The 27781-nt window shown below is 41.1% G+C and overlaps 1 protein-coding gene across 1 annotated transcript in view; it reads right to left on the bottom strand.

Moving 5' to 3' along the window:
* Positions 1-229: 229 nt before the first annotated feature.
* plcl1 (phospholipase C like 1) overlaps positions 230-27781 on the bottom strand; it is a 115945-nt gene continuing 88393 nt past the window's right edge. Inside the window, exons 2-6 of the mRNA XM_007900070.2 lie at positions 24936-27404; positions 23838-24041; positions 13095-13170; positions 11492-11601; positions 230-2370 (exon numbers count right to left, since the gene is read on the bottom strand). Of these exons, the coding sequence (XP_007898261.1) occupies positions 2191-2370; positions 11492-11601; positions 13095-13170; positions 23838-24041; positions 24936-27404 (3039 nt within the window). The 3' untranslated portion in view covers positions 230-2190. The remainder of the gene's footprint in view (positions 2371-11491; positions 11602-13094; positions 13171-23837; positions 24042-24935; positions 27405-27781) is intronic.

Below are 27781 nucleotides of genomic sequence, written 5' to 3'. Positions count from 1 at the left end.
GATGACTATCTCATCAGTTATATATAACCATAGGAAAATAGTTACGAAAGGAANTTTTTTATATCATTGTAATTGCCATGTAAAGTACATCACTAAGTAATCTTTGATACATCTCTTAAATTCATTGTACAGATACCAACTCCTCATAGATTCTAGATTTCAACAAGCATTGCATACCCTGCATTAACCCTTTGAGGAGAGCACAACATCATTTCTATTCCAAAATGAATACAATAAAGTTACAATTTATTCAGAAAATACTGTAAATTTGGGCATATTTCACGGTTGAACATTTGGTTGAGTATTTTTTAAATGTTTCAAAAATCTGTAAAGGACATTTATCACACAAAGGATTAACCTGGAAAGCAACACAGAAATCCTAAGCAGAATCATTAGAAAAGGTAGATAAACGAATTTCGTTGTAAAGAGACTTCTTTAACCTAAACTAGTATAATCTGCAATATTATCAAAGCCCAGTAACAAAAAGAAAAAAAATGCTACATTAATTATCAAAGACCATTGCATCTTAAGATACTTACAACAGTGAATGACTGAACACAGGGACATTTTTTTGTCAAAATCAACTTGCAGTTTGAAAAGGCTATTCCTAGAAAAAATTGTACTTGTACAAGATGTAAATGAATTGAAAAAAAATGTGCCATCAAAGAGGGTGACGCGATTGTTTTAAGATCCCTTCTTCTACAAGTGTAATAAAAATACTGTACTTTTTTTTACTTCTCACCCCCTCTTCATTGGCCACTCACATCCACCTGCTAATATTCTCAAGCTGTTCTGAGCATGTAGAATTATAGCAATTACAGCACAGGAGGAGGCCAGTCAGTCAATCAAGTGAGCCTAGGCTGCTGCTTGCTGAGCAATTTATTGCAGCAGTACCATGTGTTAGTACTCCAATGTAAAGCATCACTGCTACAAAATAGGACAGAATTATGAAATGGCATTCTAATGGATATTTAGTGAAGGGGGGAGAGGGGGATAGGTTTAATGGCTTAACTTGATGTTAATGCTCCCGTGCTTTTGCTTTCAACCATTTCCTGCCTTGCATGTCAGCCAGTGACCCAGGGCACCGACACTCGAGAAAGAAGAACAAGATAGCAGAGCGCATAAAGATCTTAAAAACCGTCAAGTGTATTCAATATCACCAACTGGCTTGTCAACCCAAAACCAGGTGGCAAATGGGTGGTTTGAGGGAAACTGGGCTCCCAGTTACTATGTAACCAAGATTGGTGCAATGTGCTCTGAAGAAGAAGCCCATCTGTAAATACTATTGAGGAATTGCATTGAAATTAGTAAGGAATCCAACTAACATCACAGCTGTACGGTCACTGGAGAAAGCCTCGCTTTACTTAAGTGATAGTCTGATTTTCTCTTGTTTGTGTAATCTTGGTTAACTGTAGGTTATGACGAGATTACCTTCTACAAGGAACTCATTTCCTCTGCAGAAAAAATAATTTGTACAAAATTTCTGTTGTGGAATACAACAATAAAGTAGATTTGAGTAAATATACAGAACCAAACCTGGATTTACTCCCATCATTTTGTGGGAAACAATTAAACATTGTTAGCTTGCTTCAATTTGTGTTTGATGCAGAAAGGTTGGAGAAATCATCTTTTAATGCTCTGAAATATGAAATCTTGCACTTCTAAGCCTCTTCTCTCTCCCTGTTTGTCACTTGGCCAGTTTGCAAAGTAAGTCAGAAGGCTGTTTCCCAAAGCAATAGTTTTTCAACCTAAGTAGGACACCACACTTTTAAATAAAAGCAATATTTACAGACAATGTGATTCACAGCAGGAAAAACACGATGCATAACACGATACATAACATGAACATGAAAAATACAATAATTTTCTCATATTAAAATGGATGTAAAAAACAAGTGTAACTAAACAGTGAAAAATGTTAACAAAAGTTCATTGTGATTCTGTCGCAAGAACAAGATCAAATGCAGTTGTGGGAATACAGTATGAGAAATATAGTATAATTTGAACAGGAATTCCCTCGTACTGTTGTACTGTGGTAGATGCCAGAATATGTTGCTAGTATTGTTGTACCTTCAACAGTCTTTAAAGGCTTTGTCAATATTTGCAGTAATACCTAGCACATGGAACTGACTGTGACCTATTTATCGTAATTTTGACTTCATAATTAAGCCCCCGGGGGCTGGTTTGATATTATTTGAGCTTTCCATTTTCCTCTCCTGTTTCTTTCTCCTTTGTTGCCTCGGAATTTTGTTTGGCTTTTAACTCTGTCCTTCCACTTCCCACCAGTCCACACGAAAGGCAAACAGTGTGGATCTGCTTCATATTCTCCAGAGCTTCAATCTTGGCATTTTTCAGTAAATCCCCTTGGCCCTGCATATGTCAAAACACTTTGGTGTATTAATACTCTAATACATACATACATACATAACATGTTCACAAACACAATCAGCTGTCAAATTCTAAGGGACGTTTTAAACAGCATCCCAAAAGGTAATTAACTGCAACTAAAGCACAATGAAAAAGAGGGCACATGACAATAGTTAAGGNAAAAAAGCAATAAATATAAAAGCAGAGGGCAACAACAACTTGCATTTATATTGGACCCTTCATGTAGGTAACGTCTCAGAATATTTCAAAGTGGCGGGATTGGATGGCGAGTAAGGGAGAAGTGGGAGGGTGACCGCAGGTGTGGTCAAAGAGGTAGGTTTTAAGATGGGATTTAAAGACAGGTAGAGAGGGGCAGAGATGGGGGGGGGGGGGGGGAGGCAGGGTGCTCCAGAGGTGTGGGGCATACTGACTGAAAGACAACTGAATTTGAAGGTGCAAACAATGCAAGTTGTTGGTTGTGGTGGTGTAGGGAGAGAGGAAGAGAGACCTGGGCCCATAAATGAATCTGAAGTGTTGAGGGTCGTGGAATTACGGACTTGTGGTGCAAGGTTTTAACAATCTCATCATTAATAACAGAAGTTAAATTCCATGAGAGCCAATAAGATTGGGCAAACCACTTGGTAAGTTAATATATTAGGTAGAGCTTGTGAAAAAAAAAGGTGTGTGACAATTAACAATGAAATAGCAGATATTAACACAGAAGAACCAAAATACCGCAATAGGTTATATTTCATCTTCAAAACAGGAAAAATGTTCTCATAAGAAGCTGAAAATGTTCAGTTTATGGTGTACATTAAGATCAAAGATTTTCCTGGAAATGTCAAATGTCTCGTTCTTTTTAAAAGGAATGAGATGCTGGATTTTATTGGGCCCTTGTCTGGGGAGGGTGGGGAAGAAATCAAGTTATGTGATTTCTTCTTTTGTGTGTCTGTATAGATGTAGGGATCTTGTACTGCATGTTTAATGGGGAATTGCTATCAAACATCCTCAGACAATTGAGTTAATACCCACACAGTATAAATGTAGCATGTACAAGATTGTACTGGGCTGAGGATCTTATTTTTTAACATTATTAAAACAGTCGGATCACGTGACTGTATTTGTAAAAACATAGAAAATAAATACCCGGCAGCATTACGTTTGGTTAAAGGGTATTTCCAAGTTCGGATGCAATAAAGGCTGAATACTGTGGGAAAACGGCATAAGGTAAATAATGAATAAATAAAAAATGCTGAGGATGCTTTTTTTTATTTATTCAGGTAAAACATACCACAAAACAGATATATGCACTAAAAGTGAAAGAACTTCAGTGCATAAACACTGAAACACTGTGTCCAGCGCCTTGGGATGTCCTCCTGAGGTGAAAGGCGCTTTACAAATGTAATTTTGTTGTTGTTGTAAAGAAGCACATTCTTCTTACAAAACATTTGGCAAACTCTTTTGGGTGCGTGCATCATATTCAATGTCATGACGACACTCAAATCAAGTGACTCAATGTTATTTATGCTGTTCATGTCTGGCACATTTGTAAACAGCTGAACAAATATGGCAAAACTAATTTACTAAGCCGATTACCCTTTAAAAGGTTAATCTGGTGAAAAGCACTGCAATCGAGAAAAGCTTTTAGAAATAAGCCTTTCAGTTGTGGGTATTACTTAATGCTGAATATCTTAAAGTAGAATTTGATAAATGTACAAATACACTTTTACTACGTTCTTTGAATAAACAAGAGAGCAGTATCATTTTTATTTTAATTTTTACTGTTGAGATCCCACATTCAAAACTTTTGACATACTTGGCATTTTCTTTACTAATTCAAAAAAATAAGTTTATTGGGGCCGGACAGGGGGGTTGGTGGGGGGCTTAAAAATAATAATTCTTGCATTTGATATTATCACATCGTTGAGATGTCTCAAAGCACTTTGCAGAATATACTGTAAATGAATTGATTGTGTATTTTGTGGGCAAAATTGTCTTTGTTTTTTTCTTGGCAATTTTCTATGAAAACGATGTTTCGTAACATTCAACTTGATGACTATTCATTATCAGCCACTTGCTATGCTTAGGAGCACATAATCTGATTATACGGTACATTTAAGATGTATATTTTTGTGTTCTGATCATTTCTTTTAGCATTAGGTAATCCTTCCACTGTATAAATCATTGGTGAGACCACACTTAAGAGCACTGTGCACAGTTCTGATCGCTGCAGTACAAAAAGGATATTGGTGAAATCGAGAAAATACAGAGGAGGGCAACCAAAATGATTGAGGGAATGGAGGGACTGGACTATGAGGAGCGACTAAGTAAATTTGGCACGTTCAGACTAGAATAAAGAAGATTGAAAGGCAACATGATTGCTGTCTTTAAGATTCTAAAAGGGCAAGACAATATAGATCATGACAGGCTATTTTAACTTGTCCAGAATAGTAACAACAGAGGACATGGCCTGCGATTGAAGGAGGGTAAACTCGGAACGAATCTACACAAACACTATTTCAGTGAGCGAATAGTGAACCTGTGGAACAGGCTCCCTTGGGAGATGGTTGAAGCAGGAAGTGTTGATTCAAACACAGATTAGAAAGTTTTCTTTTAGAAATTAACATTATGGGATATAATACATGGGTAGTTTGGGACATATTTGCACGCGACCACCAGAAAGGTGGAAGGCAAACAAGATGGACCTTGCTTTGTCTTTTTTTATCCAGCATTTCTTAGGTGCTTATGTTCTTATTAATTGATCTGAAATCTTCAGTTTGGTTTCTTGAACTGGCTTGCTCTTTCGATTCAAAAATTAAGACTATTTCAAGAAAGTTGCATCAAAAACATCATATTTCTAGCATTTGCAGTTTCTTAGTAATAAGCAAAAACAACATCCAAGGAGGATTGGTTAGCTAAGCATCAGATATGAGATCAGAAGGTTCTGGCATCAACTCCCAATGGATGCACTTCATAAAAGGAAGATTATGTCTGAAGTTATCCTGCTAGAGGAAGGAAGAAGCAGAGACTTCCTGGAGCTAAACTGACTTTGAGATGACGAGCATTAACATAACTAGAGGGTCAAATATCCCTCTACTGTGTCATAGATTTTCTATAATTCTACACTTAAAGCCGAGCAAATCCATATAATCCAAGGAAGATCTACGTGTGATCTTGGCTCAATTGATAGCACTCTTGTCTCTGATTTAGAAGGTTGTGGGTCCCATCACAGTACTCAAGAGTTCAAAGTCGAGGCTGACATTCAAGTGATGAACCATTGCATTGTTGGAGGTGCCATCCTTTGAATGAGGTCCTGTTCAAGAGAATGTTGTAAATCCCAGAAGTCTGTTTGAAAGGAGAAGGAAGTTTCTGCTGGTGTCCTAGCCAACCATTCTCCAAATAAATTGATCATACACGGGACAATGAGGTGGGTAAATTGTCTATACAGAGTCACTTACACTTCACAAGTTTCTTGTATAATATAGGCACTGTATCCAATGCAAAGATTATTATAATAGATCTGCAAGTGTAAACATGTGTTCACCCCTGCAAACAAAAGCCCAAATGGTTCCTTGTTTCAAGAATAGTGGTACTGCTTACCAGTCAATTTGGATTGTCAGTTTCTCAACAAAAGCCTAAAGGCCAGAACCATGTGACATGGTATAATAAACAAAAATTAAAACTAACTTACAAAATGTATTTGGTATCTGTGAATCTCACTGCTTCCCTTGCTCATTTATAGAGTGTTACGGCACACAAACCAACTATATTGGTTGACCAACATCATGGGTTTTCTTGAATAACTGACATTCCAAATTGACAGTGGAAAAGTAGTACTATTGTTGAGCCAAGGAACGAGTCTAAAAGGCTTCCGACTAAGTACCAAATTAGAGACTCCTTTAGAAGCCCACACAACAGGGTATGCAGCGTAAGATGTGAGTTTGTAACTCGCTGAAGGGAAGGAAGCAGAGGGTAAAAGATTCTAGATCAAGTAAGCGGGGAGATATTTAGTAGGAATCCTCAGACGTCTTTACTGGGATTTTTCCTATTCCTATTATATACATAAACTACCTGGATTTATAGACTTGATGCTTGGTAAACCTGCACATGACAGCAAGCTGGCGGGCCTGTGGAGGAGTCATCCAAGATCTTTCAACGAGAGCCTGTCAGGAGAAGGCTAATCACAAACAGGTGCCGTCCAATAAAGACAAGTACAAGATGCTGCTCATAGGAAATATACATGTACTCAACAGGACAAAAATTACAAGGGGACGGGGGGGTGAGTTGAAAGCGATCTGGCAATGTTAGCTGGTTCTCCATGAGGTAGCAATGAATAAAGCAAATGGAGTGCAGGGCTGCATTGCCAATCAGTTAAGTTCAGCTCCGCAAAGTGACGTTACTAGCTGAATAATGCCTTGGTGCAGCTCCACCTGGAATACTGTACACACAGTTTTAGTCACTGCACTGTTTACTCAGGCCCTAGAGGTTTCGTAGAGGATATCAAAATGATTGATAAATAATAATAATACTCCTTGCATTTGATGTAGCGCCTTATCACCTCGTCAATATGTCTCAAAGAGCTTCACAAGATATACTGTAAAGTGGATTGACTGTATTGTTTGGGTGAAACGAGACAGGCAGTTTCCACACAGCAGTGTCCCACAAACAGTCACAGAGTGAGCCACCAACTTTACTTAGAAGATTGTTGGCCAGGACACCGGGAGAAACTCCCTTCTCTTTTCAAATAGTGCAATGAGGTATTTAACGTCCACTTGAACAAGCAGACGGGACCTCGGTTTAATGTCTCATCCAAATTGATCCCCAGTGTTAGAGGGATGAATGGAGAGGAAAGAGTAGATAAACTTGGGCTCTTCGTCTCATAAAGAGGCATTTCTGAGGGAAATTCATAGAGGTGCACAAGATCTTGAACAGTACGAAGAAAGAAAATCTGGAATTTTAATATCAGATGTCCCAATGAGGGAGGATAAGAGGCACAGAATCATGACTGTGAAAGGCAAGTTTAGGCTCTAGACACCAGGAATTGAGAGCTGTAATGGGTTACTACGAGTAGTGGCAAAGGCCAAGGCATTAACTTCATTTAAAAGAACAGCTTGATGTTGTAATGGGAAGACAGGAAGCAGGAGATCAAATGGGTTAAAGTTGCCTTCTTCGTCTGAACACGTATTGTGCTGTGACCTTGTGAATACAGAGTTCCTTTAAAACGCTGGTTTCAGGAAAAACAAATTTCAGGAAAACAACTGCAGCCACAACACTGCGATCTTTTTGGCATCCGTTCCTCAAACAAAAACAAACATCCCCAAATGACCTAAAAGTAAATTTCACCCAGAATATTTCTGAAGTAAATCTGGCACAAGCAACAAGGATTTGCCTCATTTGAACGTGATATATTAGCAAAATATATGATTATTTCTAAGAGTATACGTATTATATATCTATATAAGTAAGATTGAGAGCTAATGTAAATCTATAGCTGGACAACACTCCCAAATCCAATTAATTACAGGATCAACTCTGCAGATAGGCTTCAGAGATCCAACAGCTATACTTGTCTGATCACAGCAGCTTTCTATGAGAAGGCAATCGAGTAACAAAGTACAGTGATGCGATTTGTTTTGCTCTGAAACTCGCTGTGAGAAAGCTCTGTGTACATTCGAATGGGAGAACTGGGAAAAAGCTGCGATCAGTGGCCAAAGTCGTCAAAACATCTGCAAGCACACTCCAGTACATGCTGGATTTCTGGAGGGGGTGTCATCTACTCTCTTTACTTTCAACAGACTGTTTTTATAGAAGCGCAATAAACCAGTACAAGTTTTCACAGAAACCTAGTGATCTCAAAAACATGTGATTCTAGCATTTCACAAGCATCTTTTATGTTAGAAGAAAGCTTAAAGTAGAAAGTGTGCAGCAAAAACATTCTCTCAAGTGACGTGTATCATTTACATAATTACATCACTGGTTCTGAGAAAATATAGAAAATACCCTTTGCCTCATTCTGTGAAAAACTCAAACTTGTATTGTGTCTTTTAGTTACGATAATAGCTTAATGCACTTGATAGAAACCATATGGATCACCCAGCAACCTGGGAGGGGAGAGGGAGGGTGTTGAGTGGACAAAACCTTGACATAGATTTTAACAAGATTTTGAAGGCAGGGACAAGATACGCAAGGCACAGGGATTTGGGGAGTAAGTTGTAGCCAGCAGGGAAATAGTTGTGTGTGTGGGGGGGGGGAGGTAGGGAGAGTATAGTAGAGAAATGAACAAGAGGCCCACTCTGGAGTTTTTATTTTAACAATAAGAGAAAGCGGTGCATAAAGTGCAACCCTCAGGACTCAGCAACTCTGCTCGAGTTCAACCTTCTCTTTTGTTGGCTTCAGACTGCCTGATTGCAGGCAACGTCCCACAAAGCATCAACTCATATTGAGGTGGCTTTGCATGGCACTTCCAGCCATCAGTCATCTTTCTTACACACTGAAAACAGTTTGAACTGTGCTTTCCAGTTTGTCACAGCATCAGTAAAAGTGGAGGAACCAACCCGGTCGGTGGAAGGTAGAGAGGTAAGTTCAGCTGATATTCAGCCACAGCTTCTGACCTATGTTACTACCAGCATTGGAGGAGCAGTGGTCAGGCGACCGGGTTGTTTAAATATAAAGGCTAGGAATGACACTCATCATTGGCAATGCCACTCTGTGTGTAGCTCTTAATTGAAGAGCACAGCCCACAATCCCCTGAAAATATTGCCTCCAGTCTTTTGGGGACTTTATCCAGTCCTACACACTCCTATGTTCCCTTTGATATCCCTGTGACATCAAAAGTCCAGGGTTTCCTGTCAAATCACATGGAACATTGCACAAGCCTAATCCCAAAGAGCCGTAGATAATGGAAACCAGAGGCTTTATATTGTCACAAAACATTAAAATACTCAATCAAGTCTTCATTAAGAAGGTGAACAAAATACTTCCAATAAATCCATATAATCCATCAGCTGACACCAGCACTGCCTCTAAGTCTTAACAGCTAACAAAACTCAGGCTGAGAGCAAGCGGTGTTAACACAATCTAAATTGTAGGCGGGTAAACAGATAGTGCTGGGCGGGGGTGTAAAAGAGAGCAGAAATGGGACAGTGCACTGACCCTCACACTTCATGCACCTCATTCCAGATAGAAAAAACACAACCCAAGATCAAAAACTTTTTTGGGGGGTTGGTCGGGTGTCTGACACATGCGGAAACCTATCATCGTGCTTAAGAGTATCCAAACCGAAATGAGAATTTCATACATCTTACTGAAAAACTGTTACATACACATGGAAATCCCAGAGATAGATCGTTGGAATAGAATGCTCTCTCTCCCTGTTGGGACGCTTCCTGCTTACCTAATTTCCGAAAGTATTAGGCGCAGATTGGCAAACACAAACTTCTTGTAGTGATAATAGATCCTTGGATCGTTCTCTGAAACCCTTCCAGAGCCTTCGAAATTGGTGATAACGACAAGTTTTTCTATTTTGCACAGTTTTTTTTCCCTTTGTTTTATCAAAGGAACAACCGGAGGAACTCTGTAATGTGATTAATGTATTCTCAACTGGAATGGGGCTAAGAATACGGCTAATAATCACCAGCATAACCAATGCAGTTGAAATCCTAATCCAAGCCTTTTAACACTTCCCAGCTGGACTATTCCTCGCTGGTCTCCCCAGTTCTACCATACACAAAATTTAATTCATCTAAATTCCACCGCCCGGATACTCACCCGCACAAAACTCCGTACCACCATTATACCAGTCCTTGCCAGGCTCCACAAGCTCCCAATTACCGAACAGATCGGTTTCAAGATCCCCTCACTTGTTTTCAAATCCCTTCATGTACACACACCTCCCTGCCTATCTGATCTGCTTACTCCCCCCTCCACCACCTGCTGCCTCCACTCGCCCGATCCGGCCTCCTGTTTGTCCCTTCGTTTCCTCCGTTCTGCCATCGGCGGCCGTGCTTTCAGCTACTACACCCCAAAACTCTGGAACTCTCTCCCCAATCCCTCCACCTTGTCCCCTCCCTCCCCGCTTTCAAATCCTGCCTAAAGACCTTCCTTTTTGATGGTGCTTACGCTCAGCTACCATCCCTCTCTTCCCCTGGCTCAGGCTCAGACTCTGCCACTGTCAAGCGGTCCAGGATACTACCCTGCATAAAGGGCGCTGTTGTTGAAATTGTTGTTGGATGAAATTTTGCTGGTGAGGCACATCAAGACATCTTTTCAACAAGAAAGATGTTGGATTAGAGCACAAGAATCTAATGGGCTCTTGGAATAGATGGGACAGTGTTTCATTTGTTTCAGACACACAGAATATCCAGTCCAGAAATCGATGCCTCCGAAACCAAAAGCAAAATGTGCCTAAAGAAAAATTGTACAGAGTTGAAAATTGCCTGGCTAAACCTAGCATTAATTTAGCCAGTCTGGCCTTCTCACCAGCGAATCCAACCCGAGTCTGCAATTGGGAATCTCAGCTAAAGAGGAAGGTTACAACACTTCCTCCAGGGTTTCTTCTGGTCATAGAAACCCATCTTAACCACATCCTGGTGATATTCCAGATTGTCACGCTACCTCCAAAATTGTCACGTCCAAGGCAAAACTTTTAGCTACTTTATCTAAGTGTCTTCCCTTGGAGTCTCCTTTATTCCACAATGTTCTCTTCTCCTCCCTCCTCCCCCGTTCGGCATATTCGTGAAGTTTAACACGTAATCGTACAAAAAGGACAGTTTATAATAATTTATAAGTTTTTTGTGCCAATGCGCATTTCCACTTGATGCATGGAATCAATAGATATGATGCCACGATTTGTTTTGATACATTTTATAATGGGGGGGGGTGGTGAGGAGAGAGGGAGGTGAGGGAGGATGTGAGAGAAAAGAGAAAGAAAACACACGCTGGCTCTCTCTTGCATTGAAATGTCAGCTCTTTGCCTCCTTGTTATTTCATGCAACTTTATGCAAACTTATAATTTGCTCAAACCCATATGGTCCCTTCTCACACCCATGGTGAAGGTTGGACCGTTCCCTCTCTGCTCTCAGTTCAATAAACACTTTCCCAGCGAGCACTCAGGTTGTTACTGTACCTTCAATATCGTCATATTCCAGGCAAAGCTTTCAAATGCTTTATTTAACTTTCTTCCCTTCAGGCCCTCCTTTGATCCCAGTTTAGTAAGGTCCTCGTGAAACTCAAGTCCTGTTCAAACAACAAAAGTACATGGAGTGAACAGTACAAGTTACATTTATTCAGCACGAGAAGGACGTCTCAATGCACTTGACACTAATTGATGGGCACTCAAGTTGGTCGTGGGAGACGAGAGGGTTGGGGAGGGGAAAATGACTGAAAGTTAATGAGCTATGTTTTGAGATGTAGAAGAACTAGAGGAGGGAGGGAGTGAGTCAGAGGGACTCTGGGATAGAGTCAGCAGCAAAATGACTCGCAGGTGGTGGGGTGGATGGGACGGGGGAATGAAGCAAACAGATGTTTGCTGACCAGAGAGATTGTGTGGTGACAGGCAGATAGGTATACAAGGAAAATTCTGTGGATACAAAATGACTTGATGGATGTCTGAAACGAGAAACCTCAATGAATGTTTCACGCGAGACTAACAAGAGCATTCCAGCATTCGCAGGTTCTGGTTTTAAATCTACAAAATGTTGTAAACATTTACTGGGTGCAGCACGACCCCCAAGTTGGCCTGATTTCTGCACCGTTCACAGGGGCACTGGGCACCTTCCCCACAGCACAAACCCACCGCACATCTCTCTGCTGTGTGACACATCATAGGGCATTGATGCAGCAGAGCATTAAGACTGGAAGAAATCTTCCTAATCAGTCTTAGTCTTTCCTATGCAAAATCTTCGCATTAGGAGCTGCAATCGGGTCGGATTGTTGCCCTGACCCAATTCATGCCCTGGTCTGATCAGATTTGCTGCTTAACATAAGCAGCAGCAGGTTAGGCAAGACAGATCTGTGGGACGTGCAGGCAGACCACTCACAAGCTATTTCTGCAGAGCCACCTTTTGAGCACGGCCACTTACACTCCCGGTTTAATGCCAGCATTCACAGGTTTGCACTGTTAGAATGGTTTAGCCACACTGAAAACAGCTGAGAACACAGCAAACATAGAATCCGCAGTGCAAGAGGACACTTAGATATTCAGAGATAACAGATTCCTCAATTTATTTACAGAATATTAATTACTGCCAAATACCACCATCGTGCTCGGCGAACTTAAATATTTAATTTTAGAAATGACAAAAAACATTCAATGGCAAATTGCCGCATGCGATTTCATGTTGAGTTTCTTGTTTCATTCTCTACAGGAAGCTTTGACAAAATAGACAAAACACAATTCTCAACTTAGTGCTCTTGTCAGATTCACTGCAGATTTCATGTAAACCTCTGTCTCCTACTCCCCGTTGTACTTAATCAGCCACGGCTCAGAGCACTGTGATGTTTCCTCATATTTCCCCCAAAAACGAAGACAGGCTCCCACACTCAATGTTATAGGTTGGGATTTCATTTATAAAGAAATGTTCCTTTAATCTCTTGTAATCCCTTTATCCAACTATTTAGCACAAGCATCATTTCACGTTTTCAGAGTTCTAGCTTGACAACTGCTGTGGGCTACAAACTGCACTGTGATCTGCACAAAATGAATGGTAATAATCAATGGAATTCATCACCTGTCTTCTTGCTCTGATTGATCTTGTCATATATAGTATCTGCCATCTCAATCAGGTATTTTGACTCCTGTATCATCTGCGAACAAACAATTGAAACATGAGTGAGATCCCATACTTGAAGGTTGATTCTTTCCATTCATCACAGAAACAATGTAGTGGCCTTCGATGCCTCAATTGATTGTATTTTATTTTGTATTGATCCTTTCATTCTGTGAAAAAAAACTTAGCATCAACCAGGACTCTACCATGACCACACAATTCCAGTTCATTTTCATCTCTGTATGAATAGACTTTACAATGCAAAATAATAATAATAATTCACGACTGTTTGTGGCACACTGCTGTGTGGAATTTGCTGCCGTGTTTCGCCCACAAACTATACAGTCAATTCACTTTACAGTATATTCTGTGAAGTGCTTTGAGACGATTCAAAGACGTGATAGGGCGCTATATCAAATGCAAGGATTATCATTATGTAAACATGTAATAGCCTTCAGAACTATATTCCAACTATATTCCTGTTGCTCTGTCACTCTCTCTCTGGTTACTACAATAACGTTCTCCTGATGTGAAAGGCGCTATACAAATGTAATTTTGTTCTTGTTGTAATCTGAAATCTCCCAGTTTTATCCACAGTGTCTCTGCATGAGTTAGCAAAAGAGGAACGGAGAAAATGAACAGAAGAGGAGAAACACACAGACACCCCAAATGTACCCACAAAACTTACACATGGATATACACTTTCAATGCAAGTGGCAGAATTGTTTTCTCAGAATTGGGCTACAAAGCAATCCTTGTAACGATATCCCACCACATGGATGGGTTTCCAGGATAATGCTGAAGCAGTCAGTTGGATAATACAAAGCATAAGAGATTCTCTTTGGTTATCCAAGCGGATGCCTGACACATACACAGAAATTGTACTTGAAAGTCTCCATCACCAAACTTACTGAGACTTTCATATGTTTGGTTTCTATTTGTCCCGAACGGACTGCACAATTTTCCTAGAGGGAAAAGAACTGCTCCCGGAGAGTTTAGGTACAAGTTAATAATAATAATAATCCTTGCATTTGTTATAGCGGCTTATCATGCCATTGAGACGTCTCAAAGCGCTTCACAGGACATAGTGTAAAGTGGATCTGGATTGACTGTGTTTTTTGTGGGAGAAACGCGGCAGTCAGTTGCACAGAGCAACGTTCCACAAACAGCCATGGATTGAGTGACCAATTTTATTTGAGGGATTGTTGGCTAGGACACCCGGGGTAAATTGGCAAGAGACAAGGATTGGAGACATCTTTAAGGAAAATTTTAACGTATGTATTAAGAGTGCACACTTAATTGCAGGCTTTCTGCAACGCATTATAAACGGGAATAAAAAAGAATAATTTGGGAAGAAAATCCACTGGATACTCACATGCAAATAACGTGCAATTTCTATCTCCTTTAAAGGGCAGTTTTACTGTGGCCAGACTTTCATGAGAAATTAAGTCAAACTCTTCGAACCAGCTGAATTAAAAACATTCACAAAATAAAGTACTACCAGAGCAACTTAACCTGTTTGCCCTCAGAAAAAAACAGAAAATACTTTTGAACTCCTTTATTTCAATAGCACACAGTGTCATTGCCAAGCATCGATGAGGGTATAACACAGTCTTCTGTCAAAGAGAATTAAAAGCGTAATTTAAAATCAGGTAAAAGGATAGCGTGGTTCATTTGTTCCATTAATGAGCGGTTCCTTGCTGAACAACTGGCTCATGCATCACGTATTAGTTAAATGCCATTTATTAATTTAGCTCACGCAAAATTTTGAAGTGATACCTTGCCTTTCAATTTAATATGAAAAGCTATGGGCCAAGTCTGCCTGCCTTAAGGTCTTAATGTATGACAAAACGGATTTGTTTGAAATGTTTGGCAGGCTTGATACTTTGGGTTATCCTTGTATGTAATCGGAAACTAAAGCTCTTTGCAACCTTTTAATCCTCTGGGCTCTATATTTGTCTGGCACTTCGCTCTTTAGGTTGAACTCTTTTCTGTTTTCTTTCCTCCACAGGAATGCTGCTCGGTTAAATTAGAAAGCCAGATATATTATGAAAAGAGGATGAGATAAAAGAATAATGTCACACTGTAATCTGCATTTTGTTCTCTTAAAACAAGAAGCCCTGAAATACCAAAGCTGCTTTAAAGGGTTCAAGGAAACGTAATGTGTTTGTCTCCTTCCCTCCTTTCTACAATTCAAATTTACATTTATATGCATCTGTCACATCGAGGACATCCCAAGACACTTAGCAATTCTGACAATTCAGGCTGGATGTTGAGAAAGGGAAAGTATGGTCGAGGAGGAACATTTTGAGCCATACCTTGGGGAGCGATAGAGCAAATCACAGGGACCAGGGAATGGAGTTCCAGAAAGCGGGTGACAAGTGGCTGAACATCAACAACTTGGATTTATATAGTGCCCTCCACGCCGGACGGCGTCTCAGAGCGCTTCACAGTAATGGATCCCGGGGCCGAGCCACGGGGAGGGGGAGAGGGAGGAAGGTGACCAAAGGCGCGATCGAAAAGAAAGGTCTTCAGCAGAGACCTGAAAATAGGAAGGCGAAGGGAGTGAGGAAGGCAGTTCCAGAGCTTCGGGCCATAGTGGCTGAAGGCACAGCCGCTGAGGGTGGAGCGGAGGACTCGGAGGACATCGACAAAATTACATTTGTATAGTGCCTCTTATGTCGGGAGGACGTCCCAAGGCGCTGAAAGCTCCACCGCTGACGGTGGGCGGATAACAACAACAATTCTTGCATTTGATATAGCGCCTTATCACATTGTTGAGACGTCTCAAAGCGCTTCACAGGATATACTGTAAGGTAGGCGAAACATGGCAGCCAGTTGCACACAATGTTCCAACGGCCAAGGAGTGAGTGACCAATTTTATTTAGGGGATTGTTGGCCAGGACAGCGGGAGTAACTCCCTTCTCTTTTCGAATAGTGCCATGGGATCTTTAACATCCACTTGAACAGGCATTGGTTTAAGGTCTCAGCCAAAGGACAGCACCTCCGATAACGCAACACACCTGCAGCAATGCATTGAAGTATCATCTTAGACTTTGTGATTCCAAGTCCTGATCTGGAGCTTGAACCCACAAGAGGCGAGTGTTACCACTGCCTGTGTCAGGCTGAGCGGGGGAGCGGGAGTAGTGGCAGCTGAGTGAAGGGAACAGATGCGTTGATAGGGTGAGGCCCTGATGGTCGGATGCAGTGGAGGGGAGAAGATCACTTATCAGGAGTGCAGGAGACCAAAGTTTTCTTGAGCAATTTAGAGCAGCTTTGGACGTTTCAGGGAACTCATTTTAAAAGAAAAATGGAGGCTGCAAAGCCAAGTTTGGTCCTTGCACGCTGAGCCATTGGGAGAGTACAATTATCAGCAAATTAACTTATCTAGCGAAAAAAGGTTAATAAATGATAGTGGGCAAGAACCTGTAAGGAAGTCATTTAACTGAGTGCCTCAGGAAGGAGGGGGAAACAGGCGAGCAGGCAGGGATTAGCAACATCAGTAGAATCCAGCAACTGATTTACAAGCTCAAAATCATTGGACATTTAATGTATTTTTAAAAGCATTATGAAGTGGACACGCTACAGGGAGTAGTGGTAGCAGGGCGACTGTGGTCCTGTGAAGTGATAACATGGACAACATGAAATCGTGCAGTGAAACGACTGGAAAAATGTTGTTTAAAATAAACCCAGTGAAAGCTGAGAAGAGAGTCACGTTTTTATTCAGTGCTAAACCACGGGCTTTTTTGTTTGAAAGGCAGCAAGAGATTTGACGGAAAATGCGACTTCCCGTGTGTCGGGTTCAGTCATTCCAGCGATCATCAAATGTGACGAGTGCTCAGGGCCAACCTGCGGCTCAAATGGTTGGGATCTTGTCTCTCAATCACAGTCCAGGAGCTGCCTGTCACACCAAGCTCTTCTCTTCTGACGGCTCGAGGTTCCTCAGTGTCAGCCGGGGCTGCTACGTGCTGTTCTATATGGAAATGAGATTGATGACCTTTTCGAGGGGGTGAGAAGGGTCAAATGGAATGGAAGATTTCGGGTTCCGTTGCTTTTTGATAATATTTTGCTCTTCTCTCAAAATCACTTGTTCTTTGTGGGAGTCACTATGCGCAAATTGGCCGACCCGCTCACCTACAAAATACACAGTCTTTGAGAAGCACTTTGAGAATGTCCACCCAATAGGGTTCATTATGTATTACATCAGACGTCAAAGATACTAAATCAAATGTAAGGATTACATCCTTGAAGGGTTTGAGATATCTTCCTGATGTGAAAGGCACTTTTGTCATTTGCAAGGTTTATTATTATTATTTATTAACAACTCAGGAGTGCACATTGCAGCCATGGAAAAATCCATAATCTAATGTGCCTTCATTACACTAGCAGAATGAGCTAGATCTACAATAATAATAATCTTTACATTTAGTATAGCATTCCCCTTCAAAGTAAAATGTAGTGTTTTGTCAGACAGTTAGAAGAGAATAATAATCGTTGCATTTGATACAGCGCCACATCACATTGTTGAGATGTCTCAAAACTCTTCACAGAATATGCTGTAAAGCGGATTGACTGAGTATTTTGTAGGTGAAATTGTACCAGAGAATAAGCAAGGTTTGCAGATTGCTGTGTAAAACAATACAATGTCTGAAGGAGAAGCAATGAAGAGTTTCCTGAATGGCGGAAAAAGTTCACCGCACACCATTAAGATATTTCATTGACACATAACAAAGCCCAAGGGCTTGCTGTGGCCTTGCGTTTCAGTGGATGTCTTCTCCCTCCTACCGATGAAATTGCTCCCCTCTGCGCTCTAAATGGACCAATTTTATCAGCGGTGGACCAACAATGCAACTGTAGAAACAAAATCAGAGAGCTAGGAAAACTCAGCAGGTCAGGCAGCATCTACGGAGAAAGGAAAAAAGGGTCGTGGACCCGAAACTTTTGACTCACTTTCCTTTCTCCGTAGATGCTGCCTGACCTGCTGAGTTTTGCCAGCTCTCTGTTTTTGTTTCAGATCCCAGCATCTGCAGTATTTTGTGTTTTGCAACTGTAGAGCTTGTTTTTCTGAAAGCGGCTCCATAATGTACTGTACACGGGATATTATTTTGTGATTTGTGGCTGAGATTAGAGAGCTGAATACTTTCCGTTTATTTGATACAAAACCACAGTATTTGTGATATAAGCCTCTTACTGACAAGCTCCATCATCAGGTTATTGCAAATGCACACTGAAGAAAAATTCAGAGCAAATTGGACATCTTAATTTTTTTAAAACATGAATCTGAGGTATGGTCACCACTGTTTCACTGCATATTTTAAAACATAATTCATTTGGGACAATAATTTCTCCCCTCCCCCTTTAAATTAAGGTTTAGGATACATGAAATTCAGGCAGTATTTTCACACTCTTGGAAATGTATGAGCGGGGGAAAGTGAGATAGAAAAAACTGCTCAACTTTGGTTAAAAGCACTAGCCGGCTTTTTGCTATCTGGGGCATATGTTCCATTCCCTCCCTAATCTTCACACCTCGGGGGATCCAAGAACATTACAGTAATTGCACTTCACAAGGAAAGAGCGTGGTCATAGGGTCAGCACATGTCAAAATGTACCATGCAATAATGCTGTAGAGTTTCATTTATTTTTAGATATCCTGTTTTTTTTGAAGTGCAGCAAAAAGAAACTAAAGACACAAGGCCTTTGGGGAAGGGGGGAGTGGAGAGAGAGAGAGGAGAAAGAGATGCAAAATGAGCATGGATATACTGTATCTGTTTTTGTGGCTCAGTTGTTTCATTTCTGTTGTCCTATTTCCACCGGGTTTGAAAATCATAAAAACAAAACAGAAGACAATTCATCTGGATGAATAAGAATTCTAGTTGAATAAAGAAATTATGAGTTGAATGTGAAGAGGTATTTTAACAATTATACACCCACCAAGACTATAAAGAGAGGAGAGAAACAGTGTAATGGAAAACCTAATCTTTGCAAATCATATCTTGATTCAGGAAATGGTTTGCACAGATGCCCTAAATACTATCTCAAGGGAAATCCCCAAATGATGATTTGGTGGGTATTTATAACTTTTCATATAGTAACTACGTTACTCTGTAGGCGAGTGTGGCACCTAATAGCCATGTCCACAAAACAGACTGCAATTAAGTTAATAACCAATTTTATCTAGGGGATTGTTGGCCAGGACTAGGGAGAAATTCCTTTTCTTTTCAGAGAGTGCCATGGGATCTTTAAAGTCCTCCTGAACAGGCAGGCAGAACCTCGATTTAACATCTCATTCCTAAGGACAGCAACTCCAACACTGGAGCTGTTGTCCTTAGCAACTTCCTCTATCTTCCTCTATCCCTCCACCTTGCTCCTTCCTTCCCCATTTTCAGGTCACACCTGAAGACCTCCCTATTCGACCGTGCCTACAGTCACCTCCCCCTCCCCCCGGCTCGGAGTAGTGCTCCGCCACTGTCAAGCGCTCTGAGATGCCACCCTGCGTGAGGGGTGCTGTATGAATGCAAGTTGTTGTTGCTGTTGAGTGTCAACCCAGATTCTGAGCTAAAAGTACTGATGGTGGGGCTTGAATCCACAAGTCTGAGGCGAGAGAGAGTGCTACCAACTAAGCGAGCCTGACACCTTCTGAGCACCAATGAATAAAACGCACTTATCTTACAAAAAAAAATGGACAGAGAAATGTAAGTTCTACTCTGAAATGTGACTGAGCAGTGTGGAGCCTTCGTGTACTCGGGGCACTTTGCCATAGATTGGCAGGATTTGCCATCAGTTCAGTGTGTGGTCTCGGCCAGATCACCACAATGAAGGGGGGGGGGGGAAAAAGGTCTTTCGATGAAGTCAAAATTGAGGCGGAAAAAAAATGTTGACTCAATATCCTGAGTCCTGTTTCGTTCCTCTGGTCAGCTTTTAATTTAGCAATTGCTTTACAAAAAATTTCAGAAATATTGCTTTGAAATTGAACTGCACTTAGCAGTAAAATACTGACCAACGCTGCTCGCATCTAAATCAACATGATTCACCCAACAAATATGTTAATTGGACTATAAAATTTGATGTGTTGCCCAATGAGTTACCAATCAAAAACAAGCGTTTGTGCCTTTGGTCTGGCCAGCATCAGGGTACTTTAACCATTCCCTGTGCACTGGATCCTTCTGTATTGCAATAAAGATTTGGATAATCCAGTTACTGATCTGTATTCAGAAATCAGTAGCTATGGAGCAATTGAAAGATTCTTAAAGTCTCTTCAGTAACTAATATTTTGACAGAATGTTTTATCTTTTTTCCCCTGCTGACTGTATTCGAAATGACATCAGAGGAAACAACTTGACCTGCAAAATCAATTTTCTGATATAATAACCAAAGACACTGTAACACGACTCCTGATTGTATCAGTCATTGATCTGTGGGTAACAGGACCATTTATTTAATCTGTGGACTTGATATGTGAAAGACAGTCTCCTTGACTGCAAATGGTGTAGTTGAACACCAATGATGGTGATATTTTAATATAGAGGAGAAAGTACTGGGCTGGTTCAATTCAACTACAAAATGCAGTCATTCCACTTTACAATATATCCTGTGAAGCGCTTTGAGACATCTCAACAACGTGATAAGGCGTTTTATCGAATGCATGGTCGAAGAGGAAGGTTTTCATGCGGGACTACTTGAAAAAGGGGACAGAGGTGGCAAGGCACAGAGATTGAGGGAGAGTGTTCCAGAGTCTGAAGGCAGGCTTTAAAAGTGGGAAGGGAAGGGCAGGGGCAAGGTGGAGGGACTTCAGGATGGAGTTGCAGAGAGCGATTGTAGAATGGCTCATCAATGTTGGGGGTTTTGGGAGGGGGAGATGGGGGGGGCGCAGGAGATATGAAGCAAGCTGCTATTTGCTGATTGAAGATGCTGGGCTTACAATTCCTGCCTCCAGGTGGTGAAAGTTTCATGTTTAAGTGACAACAAAATAACGGCCTACCCTCACCCTGGGTTCCTACTTGCCCGGTCCGGCCACAGGAGCAGCACAGAGACGTCAAGCAAACAGCCACAGAGGCCTGGAGCCGAGCAAACTTCATTTCTGCACCCTGAATGGTTTACTCTATACTGTATCAATATTTTGTACAAAAGCATGTAAATGAGGCTGTGTATCTGTATTTTCCCCAGTTGTTGGCACGAAGGAATTGTCAATTGCAAGGGTAGGTTAGTTACCTAACAGGAAGCTGCAAAGCCACATCTCCAGAATGTGCTGTAATGTGCGAAACATTTAAATGCAGTCAAAGTGCGACAGAGTTTGCATAAGCACATCAACAGCATTAATTAATGGATTAATGGATAAACAAAACACACAAATGTTTGTATTAGGGAACCCATTTCTTCTTGTCAATTAGGTGCTAATACAGCCCCTAAACTGCATTGGTTCTTTTTATAAGCTGCAAGACAAATCCCAGAAATACTGCCCTTCCAATTGGTGGCAATGTAACGCAGCCTATTCTGAGGCACAGATTTCATGGTGAGACAAAAGGGAAATTCTAATGTGCTTCATTGTAGTGCTGGTTCCTTCAACAATAATCTTTGCATTTGATATAGCGCCTTATCACGTCTTTGAGGCGTCTCAAAGTGCTTCACAGAATATACTGTGAAGTGAATTGATTGTATATTTTGTGAGCAGCTAATTGCGTACAGCAGTGTCCCACAAACAGTCGCGGATTGAAGTGACCAAATTATTACTGTTTTTTTCTTGAGGGATTGTGTGTGGAGGTGTGTGGAGTAAGGAAATTTGCCCAGGGTTTTGCCCAGCCGGAAATCGAACCCAGGTCTCTTGCTTGTGAGGCGAGTGCTCTAACCACTGAGCTACAGGACTCTAATGTACAGGCTGGGATTTTATACATCCCATTTTACAATGAGATCCCACTGTAGAAGCCATATTGCTGGAGCATTAACTGTGCTGTGCAGGATACTGAATGTGTCAAGATCAGTGATGCCTTAATTAAGCTGACAAGTTACACGCTCTTGATTTACTTGCTCAAAAATATTTTTAAAATAGTTGTAGGAAGCTGTTAACAGAGAGAGAGAGGCGCTTAATGCTCTTAGCTGATATCAAATGCCCCTCAGACTACCGTTCTGAAGTTTCCCATGGAAGGAGACATTCACCAGACGCACAAGGCTCAAGCAGCTGGGTCACAGAGCTTCCAGCAGCAGATGCTGAATTAAAGCACAGCAGATTTCATCAGCAAAGCAAAACAGCCGAAATGCTTCGTGTACCCAGGGCTATGTCATGCTGAGAGCTTATGTGGTAGCTCAGCTGAATTCCAAGCAAATCCTTAAGATCCAAGTGTTGCCAGGAGGAGTCACTATCAACTACCAAATGGTTTTAAGGGCTGTCAGAAATAGATTAGGATTTCTGAGGCAAGTGTGAGACATTTCAATTCATTTTGACCAGAGTGAGAAGACCTTAAAAAGCAAAGCTATTCATCACTCCTTAATTAGTAAGCATCTAGCAACATTCCGCTTTTGTAACGCTCTCCTATGAAATTCTGTGACTTGGAGGCATTTTCACTGTGTTTCTAGTCATCTGCAAACAGTTAAGTTTTTTTTAAAAAATCATCGGCAAATGGAGATCTTCACCTCTAATTGATTCATTCTTCTGAGATATTTCACATGCAGAAAAAACACAGCCATGACCATTTCAATGCCAATTCATACAGGTAGGAAGATAGGAATGGTTTGATTGCGAGGGGGGTACTGATAAAAAAAAACATTCTTTGACCCATTTGATCTCATCCTTCCAGAATAGACACTCTATTGTCTTCCCACAACATGGGGAGGACAAATTTTCAAGGCTACGGGGAATGAGTGGGGGAGTGGGATGAACTTGGACAGCTCTTTCAAAGTGCATGCACCGAACACAATGGGTCGAATGTACTGTATGATTCTATGAACACTGTCAAGCGGTTTCATGAATTTAGTCCTGGATGGTACCCAAAAATGAAGCAAAAGGATGCTGCACCTTTCAATAAATAGCAACAAATGACATTTGTATAGCGCCTTTCATTTCACGAGGACATCCCAAGGCGCTGGGCACTATCGAAACGGAATCACTATTTCAGTGAGCAAGTAGTAAACATATGGAACCGGCTCCCTAGGGAGACAGTGGAAGTAGAAAGTGTCGATTCTTTCAAGAACAAATTAAATAGATTTTTGTTTGGAAAGAATAGCTCAGGATAGACCTTGGTTTTCTTTCGCCTAGCAAATTCTTATATTCTCATGTTCTTAAATCAGCAATCTTAATTGTTAAAATCGACCAGCTCCCTTTGTTGAACTATAGAATACAAACAGTTTTTTAGCAAAAATCCTCCACATTATTTATGAAAATACAGAAGCACAGTCATGGTGCCATTTCAATGCATGCCAAAAGGCTTCCATTTGGCATGAAAGGAAGTTACTGCAGAATTTAATTAAAATAAACTTTCAGACCTAGATTATTCACCTATTACCTTCTCCTTCCCCAACCCACAAAGTAATTTTGACAAGCCTCACGTTGAAATTAATGCATTTTCTCATAAAATCAAATGCTCTAAAGTGAATCCAGGAAATACATTCCTGTTTCCCTTCCACATAAACCAGCAAAGCAGAAAGGATAGACCAAGGATTTCCACAAAGACATAAATAATCTATCTTGTAGCTCTTAAAAAAATAAGTCCAAACCAGATCATACGACATCAGGACCTTCTTCTGTGCTTCAGGTATTGTTCCTTGAGTCTCCAAGAATGGATACTGTTCCTTCTTAGTCAGTTGCACAATAGGGATGTTGTCACTGTTCAGCAATCGTGGAGAAAAGGACTTAATGCACTGCTTCAGATTGGAAATGGGAGAGAGGCCACAGGCTTCCTTGAAGGAGACTACGGCATTCTGTCCATAATGAAGAGAAAGGGCAGAGTTTAAAAAAGCAATAATAAAGAAACCAAAATACGTGATACGATTTAATTCCTCCCGTCAATATGCAATGTCTTAAAACTCAGGCTAGCAGAAACTGCACCTTACTTTTGGGGGAAAGAAAATCTATCAGTAAAGTAATAAATTAATGGCAATTCATTAATGTGACAATAAGAAGCTTACAATAAGGGAGCTTATAATTACCGACTCCAAAACACAAGTAAAATCATGCAAAGTCCAAATTGGTATAGGATATATATTTATTATTGTTATTACTATTATGATAATAAAGCTATATCCAAAAACTAGTTGGGAATTTCCCCAATAGCTCAGTTTGTAGAGTTTTGATCCTCAAAAACGTCAACATGCAATGCTCGTGAACTCCAATGCAGGTTTCATTAAACCTTTGGCATCACTCAATGATCCATTGGGCACGGACAGAAACACCACTCAGTGCCCACTGACGATGGCCGGCACTAAACACTTTACACTTCCCCAAGAGACACGCCGGAGAGGTAGCCCAACAAAAGATTTGTAATTATTTTCTTTACCGAAATCCTCACAAAGAAACATGGGACAGCAGTTCAATCATTAGATTTAGTTGGGTGGTCATGATGCAGTTACAACAACAACAAATTGCATCTACATAGTGCCTTTCACATCAGGAGGATGTCCCAAGGCGCTGGACAGTGAGGGTTTGCACCCGAGCTGGGGATTGGATTCTGGAGGGGTGGAGACCAAGTTACACTGAAAACAATTTTTAAGAAATAAAATGATTTGCTGTTTATCAATGAGCAATGTGATCCCGACTGAATTCTATAGTAGGAATTAATGAGGGAATACGTAGTTTTGGCACAAATTGTTAGGTACCTGCATATTTTCTCGGATATCTGCAGCTTCCTGCAATGGATTGCTTGCACTTTTGAAAAAATCATCGATTGCTTTGATCCCAGTTGTCTTCAATATGGTGTATTCTCTCTCCTTTTTAACTTTCCTTACAGACAGACGACGCTTGTGAGACTTTCCACATCCCCGTTGGTTAGTTATTGCAACGTGAATGAACAGAGTAGCGTATTCAATTAGTTCCCCGGTGAAGGAGAGCAAAGGGACGTGCCGGTATCCAGGCTGCAAACACTCGTATGGTATGGTGTACTGGCCGATGAATTCATCACCGATGTAATCATCGTCCAAAACCACAAATCGAACCTGCACCAGCTCAGGCAGGTTGATCTCAAATTCCAAGCTTGCATCAAACATAGGATTATCTCCATTTTGGTGAACAGTCCTGGTCCTCAGTTCTGCACAATCTGTAGGAATGCCATGAATTTCCACACAAACGTAAGGATCGATGACGTCTCCTTTTGCACCAGCACCTTTAGGCTTGGGGAAGTTCTGTCCGCTGATGATTTTTAGATGTAAAGTCTGAGGCAAGACTCCAGGCACCATCCCCTTGATGTTGGCGCTGAAATAGGACACTTCTTCTCGCATGATGGAAGGTCGCAGGACGTAACCACAACGCCCGTTCTGCTGAAACCAGCCAATGTTGAGATCCATCATTGGGCCAGGGGTCTGACAGTTCATGGATACAATCTGGCAGCCACAATTCCAGAATTCTTGTGGGTTCATGTTGCCTGAATCTATCCTCATTGCGCTGGGGTAAACCCGGGATAGAAATTTCTTGTTGTGGTTCACAAATTCCTCTGGAAATTCATTCGCCAATTTGCTGGCCATGGTTTCATTGAAATTGCACATGTGCCAGTACTTCTGATTCTTCATCGAAGTATTAAAGTCTGTGAAATGTATACATTGGCACAGAGTGATCAAATCAGACAGCTCCTTACATAATCGGATGAGGCGGTTATCACTGTGAGAGTTGTCGGTTAATTTCTGGGTGACGTAAGTTTCTTCGTCATCATTGGTCAGATATCCGTCCGAGGATTCACTGTGCGGCGGCATCACCCTTCCCTTCAGAATGATCTTCCTCTTGACCTTCTCCGGTGATGGGAGGTAAGTCTGTGATGAATTCGGATGCTCGGTGAAAATTTTGTTTCCCAAGATTTTCTTCATGTGCTGGACCATGACCCTCTGCTGCTCTACGGAGCAATGATTCCCCAAGCTCAGGATCAGGGGGTACTCCGAGAACATAAAGGCATACTTGCTTATCACTTCGATCACATTGCGGAAGGTAAGGGCATTGCTCATAGCGTTGCGATTGCAGATGATCGGTTCGTTGTCTGGCCCGTTGTACACATTGAGCTCAATGCTTCTGAAGCCCAGGGTCAATGCCCTGATGAATCCCTGTAGATTGGCTGGTCCTCTATACTGGCCCTCTGTCAGGTATGTGTTGTGGGAGGAACTGATATAATAATGGGATAGTGGCTGGGTCATATCCTGGCAGACTTTATTGTGCTCTGGATCAAATATATCACATTCTGGTGAGATAAGGAATTGAGTGAAGCCATCAATACCAAGTTGATTGCTTATCTGACCCTCCAGTGATGGTTCATACCTCTGTATAATATCAAGGCACATTTCTTCTGTCACTTGCGTCATACCTTGTTCAGTTTCAAGAAACAACATCAAGTCTTTGGCACCTATAAATTCTTTATTGTTAGATATCTGCACAAGCAAATAATATACCTCAGGCCGAGTGCAAAGGTCACTATATGCATCACAAAACTCTTCCTCCGTTACCCTATTTATTAGCTTTTCTTTACCTTTCTGGAGCTCCTTAAATTTATTTCTGATTTTTGTTTCCTTCATGGCTGGATTGAGTTTCTTGATCAATGCCACTGCTGTGTCTTCAAGCATGATTCCAAAACCATCCGCATCAGCTTCCTGAAACTGAGCTGTGAGCCATTTCTGCCTCAGCGTGTTCTGATCCTTTGCCAGGTCTACAGAGGGATTACTGTGTGAAATCAGGTAGCGTATGCCTGTAATCCAAATGTTTGCTACTTCTGTAGAATAGGCCACCAAATCCAATGACTGATAGTTGTCTCCGTGTATTATAGAGAACGCACACTCTTCGCTGATTTGATCCACAAAAGCACAGCTTCGGAAAATCTCTGTGTTTTTGCCGACCCAAATTTCCTTAATAGATGAGACGTTGATTTTGGCTTTTTCAGGATCCTTCTTGGAAGGTTCCCAGCGGAGAGCTTGGAAGTCAATGTCCAGCATGAAGAAACGATGGTACAAGCGTGAATTTGAACGGATTTTTTTCAGTTCACAGCCAGCCTGCATGAAACTCAGGCAATCGCTTGACTTGCTAATTTTCTTTTCGGAAGGCATGCTGCTGAATGAGACAGTTTTCTTTCTTTCGGTTTTCTGTCTCGTTGCATCCTGTTGGAAGGTTTATATATGTATTATTTTAAAATAGTGTTATTTTAGAAATACGGTCAGAACCGAAAAATACATCAGTTTTATAAAACTCCAAACACGTGCTACCAAACATACAGACCTAGTTTTCATTCTCACTGAATGTTGGGCACTGCATTCAAAAAGTGCATGTTCTATGTAATTCTATGCTCAGTAACTCATAACACTGTTACTGATGCTTGTGTGTGTTGTGAGGGAAGTGTGAGGCTTTGCCTTTACACAATGGATAAATATTAATGAACTAATTTCTTCTATTCCTGAACGATTTACATCAAATATTTCAGGAGAAGCTGCTGACTGACTGAATGGCGAGATCTCACACCATTAGTTCTATATGCAGT

The sequence above is a fragment of the Callorhinchus milii genome, unplaced genomic scaffold (assembly GCF_018977255.1).
Source record: "Callorhinchus milii isolate IMCB2004 unplaced genomic scaffold, IMCB_Cmil_1.0 Scaffold6, whole genome shotgun sequence".
Lineage (NCBI taxonomy): Eukaryota > Metazoa > Chordata > Chondrichthyes > Chimaeriformes > Callorhinchidae > Callorhinchus > Callorhinchus milii.
The sequence above is the reverse complement of the archived record's forward strand: the minus strand, read 5'-3'. Positions and strand labels throughout refer to the sequence as shown.